This window comes from Cicer arietinum, chromosome 8 (genome assembly GCF_000331145.2).
Source record: "Cicer arietinum cultivar CDC Frontier isolate Library 1 chromosome 8, Cicar.CDCFrontier_v2.0, whole genome shotgun sequence".
In the NCBI taxonomy this organism is placed as follows: Eukaryota; Viridiplantae; Streptophyta; class Magnoliopsida; order Fabales; family Fabaceae; genus Cicer; species Cicer arietinum.
The window spans coordinates 26,732,243-26,753,774 of NC_021167.2; the positions used below are offsets into that span (position 1 = coordinate 26,732,243).

Here is a 21,532-nt window from a genome sequence, read left to right on the forward strand (position 1 = left end):
TTCTTCAATCTTTTTGCTGTATTTACATTTGCACAGGAAATTTTGTTTAATGATTCAATATTTATGTGAACTTTAATTAATACTATTATAAGTTAAAATGATGTTTTTTTCTCTCGAAGATGAATCAGTTCCCATTCTATCCCTCCTTTTGATTATTTGTTTTTTAAAGTTTAGATTTTGATATGTCTCATATTTGCTGTTTAGTGTTTATATTCAATAACCAATATAAAGATATGCACATGCAACTATTAGATGACCTTATCATTTATCAGACAGATTAAATATATGTATAATGTTACTTTAAAAAATACTCTATGTGAAAGTTACGAGGAATTTAAAGAGAATTAACTAATTTGTTAATATAATACATGTAGTTAATTTTACTTATCTATCAATGATTCAAATCACATCATAGATTATTTATGATTTTATTTATTGATAGAATTATAGGTAAAAATTTGTCATAATCCTATAAATTTGACCAATTTTTCGAATTGGACATTAAAGGCAATCTTTCTTTAATGAAACGATCCGTAAATTTTTTATTTTATTTTTTATATTAATTAAAAAAATTCGTCTTATATTTCTTCCCTTTTTCTTCATGTTATAAAACAAAAATCTAATAAATCTGAAATTAAAATTCAAGGTTTTTATTTGTTAGTACTCAACTCTTTTCCTCTGCTCAACTAATCTAGGATGAAGGTGAGGGGAACAAGAGTTTTAGATTGAATTTAATGATTATACATTATCAGTAGAAAATCATTTACATTAATAACAAATACAAATACATATTATATAATTATTTTATAATAATTACAATTGAGATAACAAAATCAAACGATTATTATTATTGTCAAGTGTAAGTGTAAAACTGATATTACACCTTTTGTTTGCTCTTTTGGATTGAGAAACCTAAAAAAAACTATATTTGCACTAAGATAAATCGTAAGGATACATAAACATTTTAAAAACAATGAAAGTGTAAAAAACAATGTTTTCATCAAACAAATTAAAAAATGATAATAAAAGTTTCTTTTTTTTTTTTTTTATAAAATAAATAAAAGTTGTTTCCACACAGACAAATAAAAAAAGAGAACTTTGTTCTGTTTTTCTTTTCACAAAATCAAAACAAAAATCTCTCCGAAAACAACCTTATCCATCATCATCATCTCCTTAACTTCCCCAAAAAAAATTCATTCAAAAATTCTGCAACTTTCTCATAATTCCAAACACAAACAGCTTCAAAATGCAACACTAACAACAACAATGGCGTTCCCAAACACCACATGCAAACCATCATCATCACAGCTTCCTTTCAACAACAATTCATCATTCTCACTCATAAACCTTTCTCGCTCCTATTTCACTATTCACTTTCTCTCTCATCCAAAACCCTCATTTCCTATTTTCTCTTCTCTCAAAACCACCCATCATTCATCTCCCAAATCAAACTCCAACCCAACACCACCTTGGCTCTCTTCTCCCAAAAGGGTCACTGAATCACCCATCAAAAATGAATCTTTGAATCTTCAACATGATAATAATAAACCGAAAAATCCGGTTGAAAGAATCGTTTTTCGGTTGAGGAATCTAGGGTTGGCTGAAGAAGAAGGTGAGAAAGAACAACAAGAAGAAGAAGTTGAAGTGAGTGAATTACCTGTTAGTGGTGATGAGAAATTGAGTGAATTGTTGAAGAGAAAATGGGTTCGACCGGATGCTTTATTGGACGATGAGGATAAAGAGGAAGATGAAATGGTGTTGCCATGGAAGAGAGAAGAAGAAAGGGAAATGGGTGGTGGTGATGTTGGGATTGATGAAGAGGGGTTAAAGAAGAGGACAATAAAGGCACCATCTTTGGCTGAATTGACACTTGAGGATGAATTGTTGAGGAGGTTGAGGAGAGAGGGAATGCGTGTGAGAGAGAGGGTTAGTGTTCCAAAAGCTGGATTAACACAAGAGGTTATGGAGAAGATTCATGAGAGGTGGAGGAAGGAAGAGTTGGTTAGGCTTAAGTTTCATGAGGAGCTTGCTAAGAATATGAGGGTTGCTCATGAGATTGTTGAGGTCTCTTTCTTTTTGTACTTGCTTTGAATTGCTTAATTTACATTACTTTATTTCATTTTGACAATGGCGTACCTGGTTAAATAGTTTAATTAAGCGCTTATTCAATACCAATGTTGTCAATCATGGATCACGAAAAATATTGATTAGTTCAAATTCTGCTATGCTACAGTGCTATAGCGCCGCCGCTATAACTGCTATTTGACAACATTTTGTACTAAATAACAACATATCGCAGAACAATAGTGGTTTGTTCAAATTCAACTACGCCATAGCACTATAGCTGACAATACTGTTCAATATGATTACGAATATATGATATTCTAGAGAATTTAATTAAGTGCTTGTTTATGTGATTGTATGGAGAGATGGAGAGCTTAATTTAGTGCTTGTTAGGATATATTATTGAAATAAAAACAACTTACACTCATACTAATACTTATTTTATTTATAAATTATAAGTATATTCAAAAACTAGTATAAGTTATGTCATGAGATTAGGCCAAATAAGTCAACTCAGATGCCATTAAATGTATGCATGCATGTCTGACATGAGTAATTGCTTTTGTTTGGTGTTGTTCTTGTTTTGGTGGATCTTGTGTTTCGTGTCCGGTGTTGTCGATGGCGGAAGACAAAAAGTCTGTCATATAGACATTCCATTGTAGACTATGGCGCTGCCATGGCACGCTTCCCTTCAGAAATTGCCTATAACGGTTGTCGAAAAATCTGCAATGCCATTATGCTATGGCGGTGCCATGGGTGCCATTTAACAACACTAGTTCTGTTGCATTTGAAACAAGTTAGAACTCCCACTTTGAAACTGTAGCCATGTTGTGTCATAACTTTGGTATTTGTGCTTAGGGTTTAGGGTGATTTCACAGACACTTCTAATTATATTTGATTTTAATTATTTGAACTTTTTTACTGATTAAGATGATAATTCCATGTTAATTAGATAAACACTAGCATTTCATTATGTCTTTAGTGCCTAATTTTAATTTGTAAAATATCATGCTCATATGTTGCATGGTGTTGTTTACTTTTGCCGTTGAATTGAAGAACATGTCAACTGACCAGTTGTAGTGTACAGCGCCGAACAGGAGGATTGGTTACATGGAGAGCAGGAAGTGTTATGATGGTGTATCGTGGTAAAAATTACCAAGGGCCAAACTCCTCGAAGGAACTCGATGCAAAAGAAGGTGATGGCTTTTTTGTGCCGGACGTCTCATCAAAAAGTTCGTCAAGAACAAAAGACAGTAGCACAACCGCATCCCTAAAAAATAGTGCGCAAGTTAGGAGGAACGACGAACAGCCTGAGAACATGACGAAAGAGGAAGCAGAGTACAATGCGCTTCTCGATGGTTTAGGTCCTCGATTTTTTGAATGGTGGGGTACAGGAATACTTCCCGTTGATGCTGATTTACTTCCCCGTGACATTCCTGGTTACAAAACACCTTATAGGCTTCTTCCTACTGGAATGCGTTCTCGACTAACAAGCGCAGAGATTACTGATTTGAGGAAAATCGCAAAGTCACTTCCATGTCATTTTGCCCTAGGTAAATAAATTCATTCGCCGCAATATTTTATTAATTTTTTTTTCTTTTTACTTAATAATAATTGTTTTTCCTGAACTTTATGAAGGGAGAAATAGATATCACCAAGGCCTAGCATGTGCTATTCTTAAGCTTTGGGAGAAAAGTTTAATTGCAAAGATTGCCGTTAAACCTGGTATCCAGAACACAAACAATAAACTTATGGCCGACGAACTTGTGGTATGGCTTTGTAATTTGAAAATTATTCACTAAATCTTTTTTTTAATAGTCATATCCTTTTGTTGCTAAGACATGGTAAGGTTAGAACATTGAACAAGACATTAGTTCTGTTAACTTGAATTTTGGAAACTTGATTTCTCTTTTCTGTTATGGTGCAGACGTTAACAGGAGGTACTTTGCTGCTAAGGGATAAATATTACATAGTTATATATCGCGGGAAGGACTTTGTTCCAACAGGGGTAGCTGCAGTTTTGGCTGAAAGACAGGAATTGACGAAAGAGGTGCAGGATGTTGAAGAGAAGGTGCGGTGCAAAGCTGTTGTTGCAACTCCGTCTGGACAAGGTGAAGCAACAGTACTGGCAGGAACTTTAGCAGAGTTCTATGAGGCGCAGGCTCGTTGGGGAAGGGACATATCTACTGAAGAACGTGAGAGGATGATCGAAGAAGCTGCCAAAGCCAAGAGTGTTAAGCTTGTCAAACAAATTGAACACCGACTCTCTCTTGTAAGTATCCACATGTTTTGTGAAGTTATGCCTTGCGTAGTATTTGGCGCAGAAATTAATGGTTTGTTCAAGTTCTGCTATGCTACAACGACGTAGCTGCCATTTGACAACACATAGCGTAAAGCAGAACGATAGCGATTTCTTCAAATTCTACTATGCTATAGTGCTATGGCGCGGCTATTGCCACTATTTGAAGACATTGTGCTTTTCTACAATACATGCATATATAAATCCCACATAAATAACAATGATTTATATTTACCACTCTAATGCGTGAATAGGCCCAGACCAAAAAGATTCGAGCAGAAAAGCTGTTAGCCAAAATAGAAGTATCCATGGTTCCAGTTGGTCCTGATTATGACCAGGAAACAATCACAGATGAAGAACGTGCCGTGTTCCGCAGGATTGGTTTAAGAATGAAGCCGTATTTACCACTCGGTGAGTAATTTTTGACCGTTCAAAAGTTGCTTTAATCAAACAATGCTATAATGACATCTTTTACAATAATCTTTAGGTATACGTGGTGTTTTCGATGGTGTCATTGAGAACATGCATCTGCATTGGAAGCATCGAGAACTTGTAAAATTGATAACAAAACAAAAGAATCTTGCTTTTGTCGAAGACACAGCAAGGTTATTGGAATATGAAAGTGGTGGAATACTCGTGGCAATAGAGAAAGTTTCTAAAGAATTTGCTCTTATTTACTATCGTGGAAAGAATTATAAGCGGCCTATTAGTCTAAGACCAAGAAACCTTTTAACGAAGGCAAAGGCATTGAAGCGTTCTGTAGCCATGCAACGCCACGAGGTTCCTGTTTTCTATGCTACAAATTACTAATTCATTTATCCGTTGTATGTTCGCGACGTAACGTTTTGATCATGCATGAACTTTGCAGGCTCTAAGTAACCATATTACGGAATTGGAAACAACAATAGAACAAATGAAACAAGAAATTGTAAGTATCAACCTCAACATGTGAAATCATCAATTAGCTCCAATTTTTTTTTTGAACGATTCATATTTGATTATCTTATGTCCTTAATTCTCGCTTGTTAAGGTCATTATATCAGCTTGTTGAATTAATTGCATTAAAATTATTTAGGGTCTATCTGACGATGAGTGGAGCATGAAGGAAGGGCATGAAAACCAACTAGATCACAACTCAGAATTCACCCAAGTGAGATACACCTCTTCTCTCCCTATTATTTTCTGCTTTATTATAGGAATGCTATCAGATAAGTTTTTCCAATTTAATAATTTCCTCCTAATGGTAGTTTAGTTTTTCATAGAAACTGTTGATAATCTCACATTGGATGAGATATTGTCTGAACAAGTGTTTATAGGTGCGAGACATCACTCATCTTACAAATCGGTTTTGTAGGGTTGAGTTATGCCTAACTCAGTTGAGAAACTGAAACCTTAGGCGGTAAGTCTTGGAATATAATAATAGTATAGAAAGGCAGTGTAAATTTCACCATCCTCTCCGCTAACTAAATAAATTACACTCCCTTCCTAGATAGATGAAAGAATGTACTGTCTTTGTGATTTTTGACATCGTTGGAGGCAGATTCTAAGGTGTACGTGGTCGACTGTGAATTGGTGCTTAACAATAATCTGAAATTCTAACGACGATCGACGAAACTCTTAAGAAGTACAAGTTAACGACCCTCCTTGTATCTACGGTTAAGACAGTGACCAGATTGATGCTGATTCGATGAGTTGAATTTTGAGGAACACATTTGTTTTCCTTAATTTTTATCACACTGACATCGATCAAGTCATTGTCTTATCCGTAAAGACGAAAAGAGTCACGCCATCAATCGTTGTTCGAGTTTCATATGACTTTTAAGTATTGGTCGACGATGGTGGTCCACCGTAGCATCCACCATCGTTTAAAGCTAATTCTAAAACCCTGCTATCAACTTGGGTATTTTGGAAGATGAAATGAATATTTTGAGTGGAGTTTTATAGTGGATCAATAAGGGTGTTTAAAACTTCAATTCATCTTCTTAAGCTTTAAACTCAATTTTAAGGTGTTCAAAATTAGATACTATCAACACTAGAAATTGAAGAGAAAGTAACATTTGTATTGAAATACTTTAACATTACATGCATCACATTTCAACTCTCAAGGGAGGGAAGTGTAATTTTTAAAATTAAAGGGGAAAATAATGTAATTTAAGCATTTCATTACATTTACTTATCAGCTGAAAAGGGGCAAAGACGAGAAAAGTTAATATAAAGAAAATATTAACAAAATAGTTTTTCATTACAACAGCAATTAATTTGTCGAGTTATTGTTATTTTCAGAGTGAGGATGAAGATTCCGATGGTTTTGATGACGAGGAAGACACTGATTGGGATGAAGACGAGGACTCCGAGTTTTCAAAACTCGACATCGATGGTCATCCTTGAAGGCTGGTTGACATATTTTCCTTGAAGTTTCATTTCAATGATGACAGCTGCTATTGTATCAACTTTGCTATTTGATTGCATAGCTCATAAGTTTTCAAAAGCTTGCAACAACACTACAACAGTTAAAGGGAAAATGATCTCATCGGTTCCGCGATTCTGATACTTTAGGGTAATCAAAAGGCAAGCTTACTCACATCAATTTTTATATTTTCACATTCTTAGCCGAAAATATCAAGTGAGTTATTCAGAGTTATTTTTTTATAGGCAAATGTTAGTTCCAATATTGTTAAGTTAGTAGTTAGAGTTTGAACCCTGAACTTCCTTCTCAAACTCTTTTGGGTGCCTACACATCATTGTTGTCACGCAGGCTGCATCAGCGAAAACTCGTCATCAAATTACCTTATTGCCCCTGGTTTTTCATTTGAATAGCACTTGATCTTTCACTACTTTTTGAATTAGTATCTTAAAGGATGCTAGCTGAGTTTTGAGTAGCATGAAGGAAAACACTATGATGTAATGATTATTGTAAATTCTTCTTCACATTGTAATAGGATATACTCATTTAGGTAGTTCATAATGGTAAAGAATATTGTTACTCTCTTTTACTTACTATTGTGATATTATTATCATTTTTTTAAAAAGCAAACTTTTATTGACTATTGTGATATTATTATGCCTTTCCTACATTATATTTTTGTTGCTTTTTTATTGTCTTGGAGTGAACAATAAATGTACTATGATGTAATGAGATAAGATGCACAATGTTATGTTCACTTCTCTTTTTGTCAATATTGATTGAATGTGATAAAGTATTTGTTGCACAAGTGAAAATTATATTTATTTCCTCAAGTTAGGTTCATGTTATTATTATATGGTGAAAAGAGGATTTATAGGTATTTGCTAGAAGAGGACAGTTAGCAACACAATATTTATGATACATGTAGACACATTTTGTGATTGGTCTAAGATCAGCCAAAATGAATAATGGCCATTCTGACACAGCACCATGTAAGATATGACATAAATGATTTGAATTGAAACCAAGAACAAATTCTTGAGAAAGCTTCTTTTCTAAAATTCCAAAACAAACTAATAGTACACATGATGCAACATGGAAATAGATTCCATGTTCTTGTCACATGCAATTGCCGAACTCGATCGTCTGATCTAAATCAATAGTCGAGATTATTTAACACATGTTACTATATTCATGATTTTGAAAGAATAGCGCGACATTGGTAGGAAAATAGATCTTTCACCACAACTTTTTGTCAATGTTTTATATATTTTTTCTTATTTAGTTAGTCGTTTATATTTAATAAATTTTATATTGTTCAATCGTTAATAGTTTATATTTAAAACTTTTAGTCATTGTTTTTAAATAGACAAATAAGATTTTTCGTAACAAGACATTGATAAAAAAAAATGAGTTTTGGTTAAATAATATAGATATTTTTAAACTTTTAAGACTAATTTATTGCAAAAAAAATAAGATAAAGAACTACATCGATGAAAATAAAATAAAATAAACTAATACATCCAACCAAACACCTATTGCTTTGAAGCATTGATTCTTAAACTTTGTTTTTTGTGTTGCTATGTTCTTCAAGCCAAGATATAATATCATCAAGCACATGAAATATAGTTTCATCAGGTTCACCTTCTAAAAGAGTGTGGAAAGCATCTTTATAGAGACAGAGTTTCTTGTCTTTGATTTTAGCTTTTTGATACAAAGCTTTGCTAGCTAATGGATCAGTTATAATATCAGCTTCTCCATGCATGATCAATAATGGAAGAGAAACCTTTTAACAATTCAAATTCTTTTAGTTAGTTTTATTCACATAGAGAAAAGTTACACAACAATACAAGAAATTAAACATGTCCAATATTGTAGCTGAATAAAAGTTATATAAATTAAGGGTTAATTGTAATTTTTAGTACCTATAATTATTATAAATTTTGTTTTTAATCCTTATATCAAACTTTAATTAGTCCCTAAAATTTACAAAATGTCCTTACATTTACAAAATGATTTCTGATTTCTCATTCAATTTATAAATTTAATTTATATGCACTGTCAGTGCAAAAAAAATTTACACCGTCAATCAATCACAATCTCCTGACCATTAACAATATTTGTTTTTTTTTATCATAACTACTTTTACAATCACATATATAATTAGTTGTGATATATTGACGATGTAAATTTGTTTTGACAGTGATATGAAAATTCAACTTTGGATAGATATGTTAAGTTGATTTTCATATTAAGTAAGAAAAGCGATTAAATTAAATTGTGCTAAAAAGAAAGTAAGATGGAAAGGTTTACTTCTTCCAATCTTTGTTCTAGCTCTTGTGTGGCTTTAAACAACTCCAATGCAGTTCCTAGTCTTGGTCTATCCTTGTAGAGTAACACATTATAAGGAGCCTAGACAAAATCACTCACAAACATCAAAATTAGAACAAGACAAACATAAATTATTTCCTTCATTTCACTTCAAACTAATTCAACCATGTTGTAATATGTCTATGAGATTATTATTTATGCACCAATCAAAGACAATATAATATTTTTAACACATGCATTCAATCAACACTTACTAGTTTTCTCTTTTTCATATCTCTATATATATTATCTTTCACCTCTTCCTTTTGTGGAACTAACTTAGTTTTAGGGAGAACCTTAGCTACACCAATTAGTATTTGCATCACCAACCAATGTGGAATCATATCTTCTGCAAACTACTCAATAAAATAATTAGTTTAATTACATTTAGATAAAGAAATTAATTAATTTTATTAATTGTATTTTAAATTGAAGGATAGCATACCTTGCATAAAGGTGCAATAAGAGCAGCACCATCCCATTCATTAGGTTGTTTGAAGTGAATTTTCAAAGCAATTGCTCCTCCCATTGACTCACCCAATAAGAAGCTTGGTAAATGTTCATACTCCTTTTGTTCTGTCATTCAAAACCACTAACATTAATCACATATACTTCTAATTTTTAAATTATTACAAATGTCAACATGATAATGTCGTATCTAGTGTCTATGTCAGTGCTTCATAGCTTTTAGTCTTAGCAAAACTAGTCAAATATTAAAAAAAAAAAAAAATTCTCTTTTAACTCTCTGATTCTCAGAGAAATGAGTCCCTAGTAACTCAGTATTCGGTCGAAAGTAAGTAAAGTTTAACCAATAATTGTTTCTGCTAGAATTAGATTTCAGGTTCTTCCGAACTATTTATTCTTAATTTACCTTCATTAAATATTAATTCTAGCCTATGTAAAAAAAATTATGCATTTGAAGTCCTTAAAATATACAAAGATTTTTATTTTTCAAATTAATTAAAAACATAATTAATAAAAATAAGAACAAGATTACACAATAAAAAAATGAGATAAAGGAAACATAACTATTGTATTGTATGATTTTGAAATAAAGGAAATTTTATATCTTACCCTTAACTTTTGAGAAATGTTCAATGACATCATTCACTAGATCATCAAAGCTAGAAATATAACCATGAAGACCATCAGAAAGACCAAATCCAGGGTAATCCAATGCAAATACTCCAAATCCAGATGATGCTAATTTTCTTGCAACTCCTAATAGAAAATATATACAACATAAAATTAAATACAAATTATCTTTCTCTTTTATTCATAAATAAATAAAGTTATTATTTATTTTATATAATACTATATTTTCATGCCTTCAAAGTAAAATGTGCAAGTGTCTGCATAACCATGACAATAACAAACAATTGCTTTCAAAGGAGATTTTTCTGGTAGCCAACTTTTAGTGAATACTTTTAATCCTCTTGAGTTCACTTCATAAACCTGTACATGAATATTTGAAATTATTTCCAAATAAATTGATTAGTACTTTTTACATTCGAAGTGTTACCTCAATCATAATCATAAGAGTTTAATCTTGTAATATCAAAATAATGAATTCAAATATTTTCAGAAACAATTGTAAAATATTAATGCAACTTTGATTAATAAAAATTTCACCTTCTCACATCTTAAAAAAAAAGTTGATTAGTACTTCTTTAATACTATTTTATTTAAAAGTAAAATTGAGAAAGAAAAAAAATAAATATTAATTAAAGTAACACTAATAATTATTTTATAACTGTTTCTGAATAATTTTGTGAAACTATAATTGTATGAAGAATGTTTTAGAGTTCTTTACCTCTTCCATCTTCACCCTATCTGATGGGAACTGTAGAAAATTTCAAAGAAACAGATTAATGAGCTACAATCCTCTGTTTTCACATTTTATTTTTATTATATGATATAAAATTATGAGCATCATATGGTTTAAGCAAGGAAAATTTAATCACAAGTTTCAATCTAAAATTGTAATTTTTTTTTCCATTTTGTGAAATTAAATTACATTAAATTTAACCAATCTAAACTGAATTTAATTTCATAAAATAGATATTTTCACACATAAAGAGAAAAAAAAAATAAAAGCAATGAAATTTTTAGTCTTTCAATTGAGAAAAACTCAAGTCATGGAGATAATAAAGATAAAGTCTGACACTTGAAGTAATCACTCACTTTTATTTCTGAATTTCAAGTAATATACATTGTTTTTTTATTTGAAGAAATTAATATAGATGTAGTTGCAAGATTCTCCCACCTAAATCAAGGGTATTTTAGTAATATTAAAAATTAATTATAAATGTAGTATTTCTAAGATTTATATTACTATTCAATAATAAACTATCTAAGTAAAGTCTTTTGTTTAATGAATCATCAATATTTGTTACTACTTTTTTTTAGACAACTTTTGTTACTTCTATTACCTCTACTATTTATATATTTATACACAAGCAAACATTTATTTATCAAAATCTCAAATATAAATTAAAAAACTGTTAATTGTTAGTATAATGTTTTTTGTTTTTCTCTTGTAACACATACTAAAATATATAAAAAAAATATTTAAATTATTTGATTATAATTTAAACTAAATATATTAAATTTTCAAATATTTTTTATTTATATTTTGTTTTGAAAAGAGTATGTGTTACAAGAGATAACCTGAAATAAGCAATGATCAATAGCAAACTGAACATCCTTGAAAGCCTCACGAGCAAGCCTTCTGGCAGGTGCCTCATCCATGTTGGACAAATAAATGCTTTGCAACTCTTCACTCATTTCTTCTATTTCTCCCATTTTTTCCTTTTAATACAACACTATCTTCCTCCTTTCTAATTTCACTCTACAAAATCAAAATACAATCATATATTATACACGTTTCTAATTTCTCTCTACAAAATCAAAATATAATCATATATTATATACACGTTAAGAAAATAAATAACACTCAAAATATTTCGTAACTGCAGTTCAGATGATAAAAAATTGTATAAATATTTAATATATTAGAGTGCATGTTTGAATTAACAATAACTCGCACCAATAATATAATGGTGAGTATGAAGAAGTAGCACAAGAAGAGAGTGAAGTGTCATGGTACTAATGGGTTAGAGCAATATATATAATATGTCATAGGAGTTTGGTTTCAAAATTAAATTACAAGTGGATGGTGAGTTAATTAATGTTTTCTCACCTTATACATTTATGATAGGGATATCTACTTTCTATCTTTTAACACAAATGTCTAGAATTCTCTTGTGTTTCTTTATACTATCTTAAATCTCCCAAAATTTCCTAAATGCAAGTCTAAACAATATGTATACCTATGTTAAGTACTTGCAATGTTTATTTAAAATTCATATATTTAACTATATTTTTAGAAGGTAGATAACTATCTAAAGATAAATGGATGAACTTAGCACTACTTAAGCAAAAGATGTGTGATTAATTTAGTGGAGCATGAAATATAGAATATTTATTCAAAGTAGTGGCTAAGTTAACAATAATTTCATGAGAGTCAAATATAAAGACAATAAATAAAATATATTTTTAAAATTAATGTATTAAATTTAACTAATATGAAAAAAATACATAAGAATGTTTATCTATATAAAATGTAAATTAAAGTCAAACAAAGAAAATATATCAATCAACAATAGTAATTTAAGATTTGAGTTCAATGATATTGTAAAGAGTAAAATTTATCTATAATATATTGTATTAAATAGACTAACAATATATTTTTTAATATAAATAATTAAATTATTTGTATAAACTTATTATATATTTTATTTATGAATATTTTTTTACAATTTGTATTACAGAGATAAAATTCTTTTTGTAATTACTGTAGAATTTAGAATAGTCAATATAAGATGAAGAAACTAATGACGAATTACCATTTCAAGATAATGAAATAGATTGGTTAAATTACCATTATCTTCCTTTTTCTTCCATTTTGGAATAGTCAATATATTATGTGGTGATTAAATTTGATTTTGAATTAATTAATTTTATAAAATTAATTTTAATTAAAATTGAGTTGAATGTAAAATTATTTATGTTCAAACATCCTATGAATCCAATGCAAGAGCCTCTTAAAAGATCTAGTAAAGTACATCATCCATTAGAAAAGTCATATTAAAATTTATATTTGAATATATTTAAGTAATAATAAATTTAACAATAAATTTTAATGCCAAAATCATATTCCAACTTAAAAGTTATAAATTTTAACTTCAAATTAAAATTAATTCTGAAAAAATGATAAATTCAATTCGACATCATACAAATATAAGTATCAAAATCAATTTCATACATTTATAATTGATTTTGACTCCTTCAAAATTAAAATCAATCAAACAATAAATAAAAGAGTGAGTAAGATGAAGAATTTATCTTTCTTATGGACATGCTTAATCTAACACTATCTGATTTTGGTCTGACCAATGCATGTGCTTCCATACCATACTGATCAATATTAAATTTGCATATGTAATGGTCTCAAATTAATGTGGTACTTGTAGTTGTAAGTCTCTCTGTGCACCCTGCCTGGCTACTTCAATTTGACTGAACCCACCTACATATTTATATATATATATATATATATGGTTTAGTCTAGAAATTATTAATGTTTAGATGTTCTTAAAGAAATACACCATTTGAAACTCAACAACTATGATAAAATGCATACAAAGATTTATATATTGGTACATAAAATGATTTTTTCTAACTTGGTTTACAAGATATTCATTTTTGCTTTTTACTTTAATTACTAAATTTTTACATTATTTTCAACAATTTCTCACTTTTAAAGATTTAATTAACAATTTGTTTAAGAAGCTAAAGTCAATATATTATTAGCAAATAGAAGATTAATTTCTACGAAATCTAAATACTTTAAAAATAGAAATGTACTTGTATAAAATAGGTATTTAATATTGATGCTTCATGGATTTTTACGAATAAGTATTTTAGAAGTATCAAAATTATTATTTTTACTTAAAAAATGTTATTTTATTGGATATTTCTATTATGTATCTTATGAAAATCAAGGAAATGAAAAAGGTGACACTATCTTTTTGGACATAGATATGTAGATTATCTAGTTGTTACTCTTGCATTGGAAAAACCATCAATTGATGAACTAGACATAGAAAATATGTTTTATTTTATTTTATGGATGAGACAATTAAAAATGCTTTTAAATTATTATCTATTGAATAAAATTAATATTTATTAAATTCTTTTGATGATATTTTTGTTGATATTTTAACTCATAAATTAAAATATATTATATAAATTATGATCATTGTAATTCTAAATTTATTAAGAATAACCAATATATCTTTCTTTATAACTATTCTACATGTATATAATTTTTTTTAATAAAAAATTTGCTAACGTATCCTAAATTTCAAATTTTTTGCATATCTTTATCATATCGCATTTGTACTACATATCCAAATTTCATAGGCTAATTTCTTCTGAAATGCATTCAAATATCAAATATGAAATACGGTGAAACACCTAATCTTAAAGGTGTATGTGCTTTAGAGCATATGGTACTAATTTAATTTGTAATATTAAAACATCACCATTATAGCTTTTATAACCATGAAATACAATTCTATTTCACAACTTTTAAAGTGACCAAACTTTAGCGAACTAAATGAGAAGACACATCATGGTATTCATAATCAACACAATTTTGAGTTTGAAATACAAAATCAAACTTTTATAAGTAATGGTTATATCAATGATGGAGTTCATATAAATTTGTGGGGTATGCTTAGGAAACAACTTTTAAATAAAGTGTCTTCAAAATATTCTCTACAACTCTATATGAGATATCGAAATAATATAAATCAAACCTCTTTCAATTCTTTTTATTTATCTTAATTATTATTATTATTTTTTTATTGAAAATTTATATCATATAAATCATACATGTAATTTTTTTAAAAATTTCAAATAATTTGATATATTACCGAGAAAAATCAAAATTTTATATTTGTGTTAAATTTTACATGCATAATTTCATCTATATGATACAAACTTTTGAATCTAACGAAAAAATTTTTGAAAAAAAGAAAGTAAAATTAAAAAGAATAAAAAGGATTAAGATATGTATGGTGCAAAACGATGAGATATTTGTTGGTGCAACAACTTCTCTTTGTTGTTGATAACTTCTAAATTGTAATGCTTTTAGAAGCAATGAATTTACATTAATGTTATTTGGATTCAACAAGTTAGATGGACATGGTAGAGATAATGGAAGATATATTAATTCTATTTCATTTGGTTTATTGTCTAGGTAATTGGACCTACATTTTATGTAATTTTTTATTTTAAAATTAAGATACTTAATTTGGTAAAAACATGTGAGGTAGTCTATGTTAGATACAATATATTAAGGAAATGTTTTATCAATCCTAATTGTGTCATATAGTTATTGGTTTAATGCGTCGAATTTAAATCGACTTAATAAATTTATAATATAAATCATTTGATTTTCAATCAATTGTTAAAATATTTTAGCTTTACTTTTTTTCAAAATTTTTGCTAAATATAAAAATTTATAAAGATCTCAATTAGTTTGAAACTAAATATTAATTTAATTAAAAAAAATTGAAAAATAAAAACTTATCAATACTGGATGTGTGTAAGTCTTTAAGAAAAAGAGAAATTGCACCCATTTAAAGCAATTAAAGTAAGAAAGTAGAAACAAATAACAATCTCATTAAATAAAAGAGTGAGTATGAGGAAAAACTTTTCAACACTATCTGATTTTGGTCTGACCAATGCATGTGATTCCATACCATGTTGATCAATATTAATTTTACATATGTAACGGTCTCAAATATATGTGGCACTTTTTAATGTAGAAATTATTATAAGCAAGAGAATTTAATGTTTAGATGTACTTAAAGAAATACACCATTTAAAACTCAACAACTATGAGAAAATGCACACAAAGGTGTACCTAAAATTTAAAAGTGATTAATATCTCCGTCCAGAAATTTATTGAAACACAAGGTATATTTTTTCTTCTCAACTTGATGTTATTTATTATTTATTTATTTATGCCTTAAATATATATGTAGTTTTAAGTATTTTTTTTATTTGATAATTTTGGTTTTCAACTTTAACCTTTATAAAATTAAATATATATATTTTTATTTAATTTTCATCTTTGTACGTTTGCGTTTTTTGTTTTTGTCTCTTCTCTATTTGTTATTTTAATTTGTTTTAACTGTCAATATTAGCATAAACGGTTTTAAAATAAATTTCAATTTATAGGGTTAAAGTTGAAAAAAAAAATACTTACTTATCAAGGATCAAACATATATTTAAATTTTAATTTATTTATGTTTTTTTTTATTAATTATTAAAATTACTTTTACTTTTAACTTTTCAAGATTTAACAATTTATACTAATAAATAGAAGATTAATTTGATGACTAAGGTAGTTGAATTATAAAGTACAATAATAAAGATGTTGTATAAAATTGTACGTATAACAATATAAGGTTAATATCATTAGGAAATATAAGGTTATTTTCTTCCATATTTATTGTGGCTTTCCTCTAATCCGTACTCCTATTCTTACGAGGATTAAGAGTATGAACCAGCCCTATGATACAAATTTAATTTGTAAAACTAAAGCATCATGTTTATAGTTTCCATTAGTCATGAAAAACTATTATATTTCACAACTTTTAAAGTCACTAAATGAAATGACATATTATGGTATTTATATATTCAACACAAAGATGTATTAAAAGAATATATCGAATCTTATTAGATATGATTAGATCAATGATGAGATTCATTAATCTTCCAATAAATTTATGGGATATGTTTTAAAAATTGCAGCATATCTTTTAGATAAAGTGTCTTTAAATAATTCTCTACAACTTTGTATGAAATACAGAAAGGAAGTAAACCTAATATAAAACATATTAGAATTTGGGTTGTCTAGCTTAGATTGTAAATATATAAACTTGATGCAAGGTCTAGTAAGTGTAGATTCATTTAGTATCTTAAAGAAAAAATGGTATATACCATCGTGGTTAGCGGGGGAACCTTTCTAAAAAAGGAATTTCTCACAAGAAAGAAGTCATGGTAAAGGAATAGAACTTGATAAAGATCAAGAAAATGTTGAATGACCAAAGGCTCAAGAATAAAAGAATGAAGTTGAGTTCCCTTTCTTAAATGTTTCAAAATTAATACAAAATTACCAACTTCAACTGCTTTAGTTGAAGAAACTGATTATAGCTCAAAAAAGGGCCGATGAACCTGTATTAGAACGAGTTCAAACAACCTATGAATCTAATGCAAAAGGCTCTTATAAAAGATCTATTTTGGTACACCACACACCCAAAAAATTAAAGTTAATCATACAAAATGACATGACGATTAAGGATAATCATAGTGATGATGACCATAAGAGCTATGAAGAGGCTATGCAAAGTTTGGACCATGATAAATGGCGAGAAGTCATCGAATATCAAATTAATGGAATCGATGAAGATCAACAAAGTTTGGACTTTGGTTGAGGCTTCAAAGGATATAGAATCTATTGAATTTAAATGATTTTACAAGAAAAATATCAAAACTTATGGAAATGTTGTGATCTATAAAGCATGTCTTCTTGCCAAAAGATATCATTAAAAAGAAGTAATACACTATGTCAAAACCTTTTCCATTGTGGCAATGATTGAATCAATTTGGATTATGTTTGCTATAGTAGCCTACTATGATTATGGAATAGGGCAAATAGATGTGAAAACACATTTTTTTTAATGGTGAGCTTAAAGTGGACGTGTAGATGACACAATATGAAGGTTTCACATCCTTTCTAATCATAACAAAGTTTACGAGTTGCATCAGTTAATTCTATCGATTAAATCAAACTTCTAGAAGTTGGAACATTCGTCTTAACAATGCAATTGAAAAGTTCAATTTTGTTAAATGTGAAAAGAACATTGGGTTTACAAAAAGTTCAATGGGAGTCTCCACCAAAAAACTGTTTAAACAGACATAAGGAGAGTTCTAATGAAAATTTTTTCTCAATAGGAATTTTAATCACGGTCTAATTAACATATAGAGAAGTTATATTTTTCTTCTGTTATATTTTTTTCTCCAAAGTTAATATACTAGAACATGAAACCTATATCATATATTGTGCCTAATTACAAGAACTGATTTGCAATATGCTTACAACATCATCAACTATGTTTATTTTGCTGAATTCAAAGAAAGTGAAAAAGTAAACTAATAATTATAACAAAGTCCCCACAAATCCCAATATTTTTCACAAGGATTAATGGATTATTATAATTCACAATGGTGTATACATAATGTTAGCTATAGCTTATTAGCTTCATGCATGCATGCTTTAAACAACAATATCACCAAATAGAGTCCAAGTTGAATGGTTGCTCCTGTTGATTATGTTGTGGCATACATTCTAAAACTTTTGAAGAAGAAGCACTTATATTTGAATCATTATTACTTTGGTCATTTCCAAGTTGAGAATGAGATAGTACTCCAACTTGAGACATGTATGGTGCAAAATGATGAATATTTGTTGGTGCAACAACTTCTCTTTGTTGTTGATAACTCCTAAGTTGTAATGCTTTTAGAAGCAATGAATTTACATTAATGTTATTTGGATTCAACAAGCTAGAAGGCCATGGTAGAGATATTGGAAGAGAATGAGGAACATCACTTGAAGATGGCCATGAATTCATTGTCAAGTTCATATTTGTGTTAACATTATTAGTGTTGAAATTTTGTGGTGAAATGTTGTTAGTTGAATAATCCATATGATGAAGCTCAACATCACCAAATTCATTTACTATTGAGGTTGTGTCACATGGGGATTGTGGTTGGGAGGATGATGTTTGTTGTGGTTTTTTTGATGCTATGCTCTTTTGGAAAACCCTACAAACCACCCATTCATCCTACAAAAGCAAACAATATTGCAAAATGTTAATTATCAAACTATAATGAAAACTAATTAACTATATTTATGTTGTATAGAATAACACCTAACAAAGAAAAATATTTGTATTTCTATTTTAACACGTAACTTTTGATTAAAAAAAAGCTACTAAAATTAAATGATTATTCGTCGTCATATAAATTATATGATTACTCGTCATCGTATGAATCTAGTAAGAGATGATAAGGAGATTGTGAATTTGATATCCAACAAAATACTAATTAATTATGAATTTAATTAGTATAAATTGACAATGTAAATTTTATTTACACATGCATCAAATAAAATTACTATAGGTTGGTTGCTAAAATATCTCTATAAATACCTATTTGATATATTTTAATTGGTTGCATTATAAAAAAAATTTATACCTTCAATGCATAAAAATAAATCTCATTAATTATACTAACATATTTTTCATTAAAAAAACATTGAATTTTATGTGATTATGAAAATATTAATTAATCAATTGAAATGCATATAGAATGTACTAACCTTTGAAGATCGAAAGTGATGTTTATTTTCTAGTCTATATTCATGCATGACCCAATTGCTTTTCTCACCCCTTGGAGCTCTACCTTTATAAAAAACTAGGGTTTTCTTCATTCCTACCAAAACTCCACCACGAAATATTTCCTTGTCTTTTCCAGTGGTTTTCCAATACCCTGATTCAGTTGCTCTATTTGTTCTAAGTCCAGTTGGATACTTTCTATCTCTCACACTGAAAAAATACCATTCCTTCTCCCCCATTGAAGCCTTACCTGTTTTACATGCATCACGCAGACACAATTAATTTTTATACATTATCAGTGTAAAATAATTTATATTGTCAATACATCACGATTAATTATGTGTTTGATTTTATAAATAATTATACAAAAAGTTAAATATTTTTAATGGTTAATTTTACAGTTGACAGTTGTGATTGATTAGAAGTGTAAAAACTCTTTAAACATGTAATATATACAAATTGAATCTATTAACTATTTATTGATATCTTGCTTATTTCATTGATTTTTTTTTTACTTAAGAATTAAATTGTATATATTTTTTAGGCAATTAGCTAGTAGCTATACACCAATTAATTTGTCAACTTTTGTTACTTGCTATATTCAAACTAACAATTTAATAAAAAAATTAAAGAGTTGAAAATTAGTGTGTGTGTGTGTGTATTTTTTGAAAATTAGTTATATAGAATACATGGAATATTATTTTCAAAGTTAGAATGGGTCAAAATAGCTACTATATTTTGTATAGTATATGAAGAGAATAAACAAAAGAAGAAGAAAAAAAAAAGACTTTGTGTATTTGATCTTGGTTGATAAACTTAAAAATATGTAAATGATCAATTGCAATCTTAGAATGAAAATACTAAAGTTTAATTTCATATATTTAAGTTATTAATTGGTTAAGAAATTTAAGCTAGTGAAAAATAAAAGTGAATAATCATATAGTAAAGACAAATTAAGAGATAAAATGTTAACTTTAATTAATTAACATGAAAAGTAATAATATTGTTAACTATATATTTTAAATTTCTGAGTTAGTTTTTATAAACATATATACTCATCATCCAAGTTACAATCCTTCTTAACTATCATTGCAAAAAAGTTAATCAAAGTTTAAAAACTTTTTTTCTAAAGTATATCTCAAATGGTTATAGTTTTTGAAGAAATTAAGAAAGACACATGAATAAAAACTAGGTTTCTTTTTCTTTTTTGACAAAAAAATAAATAAATAAAATAGGTACCTGGAAGATCCCAAGGTTCAGATTTGTTGAGATCAACAACTGCAACAGCTTTTGATGTGAATGAATGATCAGAAATTTTCATTGTTAAATAGTGTGTGATGAGTTCTTCATCTGTTGGATGAAACCTAAATCCAGGAGGTAGATTTTCCTCCATATTAATATTGCTATATGAACCTACCTTTTGTAAATATACACCCCTTCCTTAATTATCACAAATTTCTATATATGAAGTACAAAATTATTGATGCTCAAAAGTAAGCTCAATTACATCAACAAGATGAACTCTTATAAATGCTTATGCTTTTATAACTCACCCTTCTACATCAAGCTTTCATAAATAATAAATTATTAATTAGTCTTCATATTTTTGTTAAAAATATACATATCTAACCCTTTGACAAATTTGATATATCCTCTATTTTTAATTATTACTAATATATATACAAGCTGTTCTAAATATAAGGAAGACTATGTAACATAATATGATTTTGTAAAATTTATTACGAAGACTAGTTGTTATTAATTTGTGCACGAGGGGGTAGAGTCTATGTTACACTATATATTAATTAGTATATGGATATTAATTAATTAATTTTTTATTATTTTTTGTCTATGATCCTGTCC

General features: G+C 28.3%; 3 protein-coding genes across 4 annotated transcripts; 1 reads left to right on the plus strand and 2 right to left on the minus strand.

The window, feature by feature from the left end:
- Positions 1-1,126: 1,126 nt before the first annotated feature.
- On the plus strand, positions 1,127-7,356 carry LOC101499132 (CRM-domain containing factor CFM3, chloroplastic/mitochondrial). Its single transcript, XM_004512863.4, has 9 exons — positions 1,127-2,064; positions 3,152-3,617; positions 3,703-3,833; positions 3,992-4,336; positions 4,618-4,774; positions 4,851-5,143; positions 5,232-5,291; positions 5,439-5,513; positions 6,647-7,356. Exons 1-9 carry the CDS (start codon positions 1,267-1,269, stop codon positions 6,749-6,751), a joined length of 2,430 nt encoding a protein of 809 aa, XP_004512920.1. The 5' UTR covers positions 1,127-1,266; the 3' UTR covers positions 6,752-7,356.
- An 811-nt stretch (positions 7,357-8,167) lies between these two features.
- Positions 8,168-12,308, minus strand: LOC101499452 (caffeoylshikimate esterase-like). Of its 2 annotated transcripts, XM_004512864.4 has the most exons (9): positions 12,187-12,308; positions 11,808-11,988; positions 10,951-10,980; positions 10,466-10,592; positions 10,212-10,358; positions 9,583-9,713; positions 9,353-9,493; positions 9,081-9,179; positions 8,168-8,553 (listed from the first exon to the last, which is right to left on the minus strand). In XM_004512864.4, exons 2-9 carry the CDS (start codon positions 11,940-11,942, stop codon positions 8,326-8,328), a joined length of 1,038 nt encoding a protein of 345 aa, XP_004512921.1. In that variant the 5' UTR covers positions 11,943-11,988; positions 12,187-12,308; the 3' UTR covers positions 8,168-8,325. The 2 variants fall into 2 exon arrangements, with proteins under 2 accessions (XP_004512921.1, XP_073220408.1); XM_073364307.1 differs by lacking the exon at positions 9,353-9,493.
- A 5,947-nt stretch (positions 12,309-18,255) lies between these two features.
- NAC64 (NAC domain-containing protein) lies at positions 18,256-21,313 on the minus strand. The gene is made up of 3 exons (XM_004512865.4): positions 20,909-21,313; positions 19,654-19,919; positions 18,256-19,117 (listed from the first exon to the last, which is right to left on the minus strand). Exons 1-3 carry the CDS (start codon positions 21,060-21,062, stop codon positions 18,563-18,565), a joined length of 975 nt encoding a protein of 324 aa, XP_004512922.1. The 5' UTR covers positions 21,063-21,313; the 3' UTR covers positions 18,256-18,562.
- Positions 21,314-21,532: the final 219 nt, after the last annotated feature.

Coding starts and splice junctions, on each gene's coding strand:
- LOC101499452 (XM_004512864.4), bottom strand. CDS start 11,942: ATGGGAGAAATAGAAGAAATGAGTGAAGAGTTGCAAAGCATTTATTTG. Junction 9,180..9,352: donor ATATGAAAAAGAGAAAACTA/GTAAGTGTTGAT, acceptor GATTTTGTCTAG/GCTCCTTATAATGTGTTACT. Junction 8,554..9,080: donor TAGAACAAAGATTGGAAGAA/GTAAACCTTTCC, acceptor AATTGTTAAAAG/GTTTCTCTTCCATTATTGAT.
- NAC64 (XM_004512865.4), bottom strand. CDS start 21,062: ATGGAGGAAAATCTACCTCCTGGATTTAGGTTTCATCCAACAGATGAA. Junction 19,920..20,908: donor TGAACCTTGGGATCTTCCAG/GTACCTATTTTA, acceptor CATGTAAAACAG/GTAAGGCTTCAATGGGGGAG. Junction 19,118..19,653: donor ATCACTTTCGATCTTCAAAG/GTTAGTACATTC, acceptor TTGCTTTTGTAG/GATGAATGGGTGGTTTGTAG.
- LOC101499132 (XM_004512863.4), top strand. CDS start 1,267: ATGGCGTTCCCAAACACCACATGCAAACCATCATCATCACAGCTTCCT. Junction 3,618..3,702: donor TCCATGTCATTTTGCCCTAG/GTAAATAAATTC, acceptor AACTTTATGAAG/GGAGAAATAGATATCACCAA. Junction 4,775..4,850: donor GAAGCCGTATTTACCACTCG/GTGAGTAATTTT, acceptor AATAATCTTTAG/GTATACGTGGTGTTTTCGAT.